The sequence below is a fragment of the Myotis davidii genome, unplaced genomic scaffold (assembly GCF_000327345.1).
Source record: "Myotis davidii unplaced genomic scaffold, ASM32734v1 scaffold38, whole genome shotgun sequence".
Classification (NCBI taxonomy): Eukaryota; Metazoa; Chordata; class Mammalia; order Chiroptera; family Vespertilionidae; genus Myotis; species Myotis davidii.
The window spans coordinates 4957698-4963032 of record NW_006291383.1 but is presented as its reverse complement, the minus strand read 5'-3'; the positions used below and the strand labels follow the sequence as shown (position 1 = coordinate 4963032).

Sequence of the window (5335 nt, the reverse complement as noted above, 5' to 3'; positions counted from 1 at the left end):
GCCATCCAGCTGCCATCAGGCCTGCCTGCAGTATCTGCTGAGTTAGGTGAATTCCTCACCTGTAGCAACTCCACCTGAGCCCACACTCTAGGCCTTAAGGCCCATCTCAGTAGCCCTCCTACTCGTTGCAGCCCAGAGTGTGTGGGGGTTCTGCAGGGACACAGAGGCATCCTTATTGCTCCCCTTCTGCTCTGACACTATGAGTTCTTAAAAGAAAATATGGAACATTGTCTAGTTCTTCCCTGTTTATGTCCTCCTGGTTCTACTTATTTTAAAAATTCATCTTTATTGTTAAGAAATTAAAAATGGTGGGAGAGTAGGTCGATGCTGCATGGACACACTCCCAGGACCAAACTGGAATTACAACTATCTTTATTGTTGAAAGTATTAGATACCCCCGCTTCTCACCTCCACCCCCCAACATCCTGCCCCAGGCCTTCACCAGTCTATAGTCTGTATCCATCCTATCTAATAATGGACAAGCATGGTAACTGACCACACCTTCGCTACGCCTCCCATGGGCTAATCAGTGTGATATGCAAATTAACTGCAAACAAAGATGGCAGCTAATTTGTATACTGCAGGCAGAGCGGGTCAGTGCCATCCCACCTGCCCCGCCACCATCCAGGCCTGCTATTTGCTACCCGGGTGGTGGGGTGGGACAGCGCCATCCCGCCTGCCCTGCTGCCATCCGGGCCTGCTATCTGTGATCCGGGGCGGCAGTCGTACCATGTGCGACCCGACCCGGGGTGGCCGGGCAGGGCAGCAGCAATCCACCAGCCCACCTGGCTGCTGTCTGGGTGTCCCGTGTGCGACTTGACCCAGGGCGGCAGGGAAGGACAGCGTGGCTCCTCTGTCACCCCAGCTTCCTCATCACAGCTCCCTTGGGGGCCTAAGCCTTTAGTCGGACATCCCCCAAGGGCTCCCTGGATGCCAGAAGGATGTCTGACTGCAAGCTGAGGCCTGATCCCCCGGGGAATGGGCCTAAGTCGACAGGTGGACATCCCCCAAGGGGTCCTGGACTGCAAATGGGCACAGGCTGGGCTGAGGGACCGCCCCCACCCCGAGTGCACAAAATTTTGTGCACCAGGCCTCTAGTATGCATATAAGTTCTTTGATTAATCTTTTCCCACCTCCCCACGCGCCCCACCCCTACATTTGATAATGGAAAAACAGACCACAGTCTCCACTTAGTTGTATGCATAGGAAGCGCCATCTTCTCTGAGTTTATGAATGCTTATCTGATTTATACTTTTCCTGTTTTCAAAGGACAATCTGTATACAACTATACAGGGACTACAAGAAAATTATATAATCAAACTTACAAAGTTAATTATACCAGTAAATTTTCTTAAACACAAATATTTCAACCAAATGACCACTCAATAGACACTTACATTATTTTCCTAGGAAGGATCTACAGTGGCTTATAAGAGTACATAAAATAAATAAAATATAGCATAGTAAAACCTCGAATGTTTCATATTATCACCATTTTTGTAAAACTATTCTCTAAAAGACCAGACAATCATTTAATGAGATAGAGAAGATACTTAATACATAACTGTAAGTTCCCCACCCAGATCCCCTTCTTACCCTAGACTATGTTCAAATCGATTGTGTGAAGCTCCTGGAAAAACATAGTAAGTGCCTCCCAACTGTTTAATGTATCGAAGCCGCTGAAATTGAGGTGTATCGATGATTCGGACAAGGAGAGGGTGAAGTTCAATATGGCCATGGATAGGATCATTAATAACCTAGAAAATCATGTTTAAACTAATATAAGTAAAAATTCACAATTCTATTTAAAATTTTTATGTAGCCATGCCTATCTATAGTGCAAAGTCAAAGACATTTAATTGCTCTCAAGACTGATACTAAGGAAAATAAAAAGGTATTAATATCATTATCTTATTTAGATATCACTACTAGATAGATCAAGTATATTAGATCTTGGTATATTTTATTTCTTCTAATGAACCTAAAAACAGAAGTATAAGGATTTCAATATTTTTATTATATATTACTTAAGTAGCCTTTAATAAGTTAGTCTTGTATTCAAGTTAAACATATTATTTTAACACTCTCATTCAGATCACATAAGCCATATTACTACTGGCATTGTGTCTACATCTTTTCCTGAATGTATCTATATAGTACCCACCACTACAATCCTAAGAAAGATTGAAAAAGAAAGAAAAGAAAAAACCCTCCTATCATATAGGTAAGAAATCATAGGCAGGAACATATCTATCTATCTAATAGAGAAATATGCAAATTAGCTGGGACGCCGTAACATCACGACTGAACATCAGGGACCTGAGGCTGCATGGTGCCTGGCGGGGGCGAGGGACCTCAGGCCAAGCCCCCCACCCGGCAGGGCTTGACGGGGAACCTCAGGCCATGCCCTTCGCCCGACGGGGCTTGACGGTGGACCTCAGGCTGCACCACCTGCCCCACGGGCCTTGACAGGGGACCTCAGGCCACACACCCTCGCCCTGCAGGGCTTCATGGGGGACCTCAGGCCATGTCCCCCGCCCGTGGGGTTTGACAGGGGACCTCAGGCTGCACCCCTCGCTTGGTGAGGCTTGATGAGGGAGCTCAGGCCACTCCCCCTGCCCCAGTGCAAGGCCTGGAGATCTCAGGCCATGCCCCCACCCTGGCACCAGGCCGGGAGACCTCAGGCAATGTCCCCTGCCCCGCAGGGCTTGACAGGGGACCTCAGGCTGCATTCCCCACCTGGCGGGGCTTGACAGGGGACCTCAAACTATACCCCTCGCCTGGCGGGGCTTGATGGAGGAGCTCAGGCTGCGCCCCCCATGCCAGCACCGGGATGGGGGACCTGAGACTGCACCCCCCACCTGGCGCTGGGCTGGAGGACCTGAGGCTGCATCCCGCCCCCCTGGAGAGGCTTGATGGGGGTGGGGCCGGCTGGGTCTGGGTCTCCTGCGTTTAAGTGCGTATGGGTGGTAGGCAGGGACTTGACTCTAGGTCCCGTGGCACACCCCAGACTCTGACAGGAGGGAGATTTCCATATACATTTTACTAATTTTCTTTCATCTCTAACACTTCTATTATAGAGAGAGGGCAAATAGCAATATTAAAATATTTCCTCTAATTAATTCCCTTTTAATGTGCATAAATTTTGTGCACTGGGCCACTAGTAATTATATAATACTTATAATGTCACTCAGAAATATGTATACTTATTAAAAATAAATTCACCATTACTCTAAATAGCTTTAAATATGGGTGAAGATTTAATGTCCCTCTCTGTTTCTTTAAAAATACATTTTTCTTAACTATCTATAACTGACTTTTAAAGAGAAAGCTACAGAATAAAAAAAGAGCCTGATAAATTTTCAAACTGCTTCAAATGGAAGTTCCTTAAAAATATATGGAATTTTGGAAGGCGAAGAACCTTGTCTGTCTTGTTTACTGCCATGTTTTCAGAATCCATCAAACTGTGTGTCTGGTACATAGGTTTTCAACAACTACTGTTGAAGCAATATTGCCAAGTAATGTATGTTAACATGCTTTACAATTAAAGTGTACCATGTCCATACACAGAAATATATAAAACATGAATTACAGAAGCTCAATGCTGTAAAGAATCTTAAAGGGGTCATCTGGTCCAACATTTAAACATGTTGGCGATGAGTTTAAAAATAGCTCAATTCACATTGGGTACCAAAAGCCTGAGTCAAGTAATGCCTAGAATTTACAACTTTGTTAAACAATATATATGTACATTAATAAAAATTTGACTTATGGTTGATATTTAGTGAGTATGAGTTTTTTCACCCTGTTCTATAAAACTACTTTATAATGTAAAAGATATCAATTTTAGTCACCTTTAGTAATACACTAAGGAGGATGTCAAAATATCTTGGAGGAGAAGGACCCATAAATGTCATAATTCAACCCTGTGAATGTCCTTGCAGAAAAAAACAAGTTCCATAATCTTTAAATACATGAAAATCATAAAGAGCAGGTCACTGAATAACGTCATTTCAATAAACAATGCTTCCTTATAATGTTGATAAGAAAGAAAAAAAAAGATTCCTGGCCAGGGCCACTGTCTGTGTAGAGTTTGTATGGTCTCCCCACATCTGCATGGGTTTTCTCCAGGTGTTCCGGTTTCCTTTCATACCCCAAAAATGTGTGCATGAGGTTCACTGGCATGTCTACAAGTCTGAGTGAATGTGGACGTGCATGTGGGAGCACCCTGTGATGGAAGGGCATACTTTCATCCTGAGCTGCCAGGATGGAGTCCAGCCACTTGCAATCCTGAACTGGAATAAGCATATTGGAAAATCATTCTCTTACCTTGTTTTTATTAATTGTTCTTAAATGTATGTATAGTTCACATTAATTTCAATGTTTTATGTTACAAGTATTTGGGGTCCTTATTTAGAGGTTTGGTGATGTTTTTGTGGCCAGAAATATGCCATAGGAACTTAACTCTTATTTATATCAATTAGCCTTTAGTGAAACTGGTTTCATTATATGTCATTTTGCTCAAAGTTGCTATTTCAAAGAAAGTATTCACAACATTAAATGAGGACTTACTGTACTAGTCTATTTCTTCCCCTTTACAGGAGATCAATGCAACCATCACAAACAAATAAGAATCTATGTATTGTTAAAAATTTCAAAGAAGCCCTGGCTGGAGACTCAGTGGTGAGAGCATCAGCCCACATATCAAAGGCTTGAGGGTTCAATTCCCAGTCAAGGGCATCTACCTGGGTTGCAGGTTGATCCCAGGCCCCGGTTGGTTGGGGTGCATGTAGGAGGCAACCAATCAATGTGTGTCTCTCTCTGTCTGTCTTTCTCTTTCTCCCCCTCCCTCCCACTCTCTTTAAAAATCAATGAAAGATTATCTACCAGTGAGGATTAACAAAAATAAATAAACTGCTCCTTTATATAGTTACATGGCCCACTTATCACTTTTATTTATTTTTAATATATTTTTATTGATTTCAGGGAGAGGGAGAGAGAGATAGAAAGATCAATGATGAGAGAGAATCATTGACTGGCTGCCTCCTGCATGCCCCCTATTGGGGATCGAGCCCGCAACCCAGGCATGTGCCCTTGACCGGAATTGAACCCGGGACTCTTCAGTCCGCAGGCCAAACATTCTATCCACTGAGCCAAACCAGCTAGGGCTACTTGTCACTTTTAAAGGCTATATACTCTACTGTGTTACTAGCCAAGCAAAATGAAACAAGTCTATTAAATCCTCTGTATATGCCAAGTACTGGGGATAACAGATGGGTAAGGTATCATTTCTGCCCTCTTAGAAAGATAACAGAATCTATGTCCAGTAGCAGGG

At 43.6% G+C, this 5335-nt stretch overlaps 1 protein-coding gene across 1 annotated transcript in view; it reads right to left on the bottom strand.

The window, feature by feature from the left end:
- Positions 1-5335, bottom strand: part of SAMHD1 (SAM domain and HD domain 1) — a 62094-nt gene that overhangs the window by 42169 nt on the left and 14590 nt on the right. The window contains exon 4 of the mRNA XM_006764508.2: positions 1597-1757. Coding sequence (XP_006764571.1) covers positions 1597-1757 — 161 coding nt within the window. The remainder of the gene's footprint in view (positions 1-1596; positions 1758-5335) is intronic.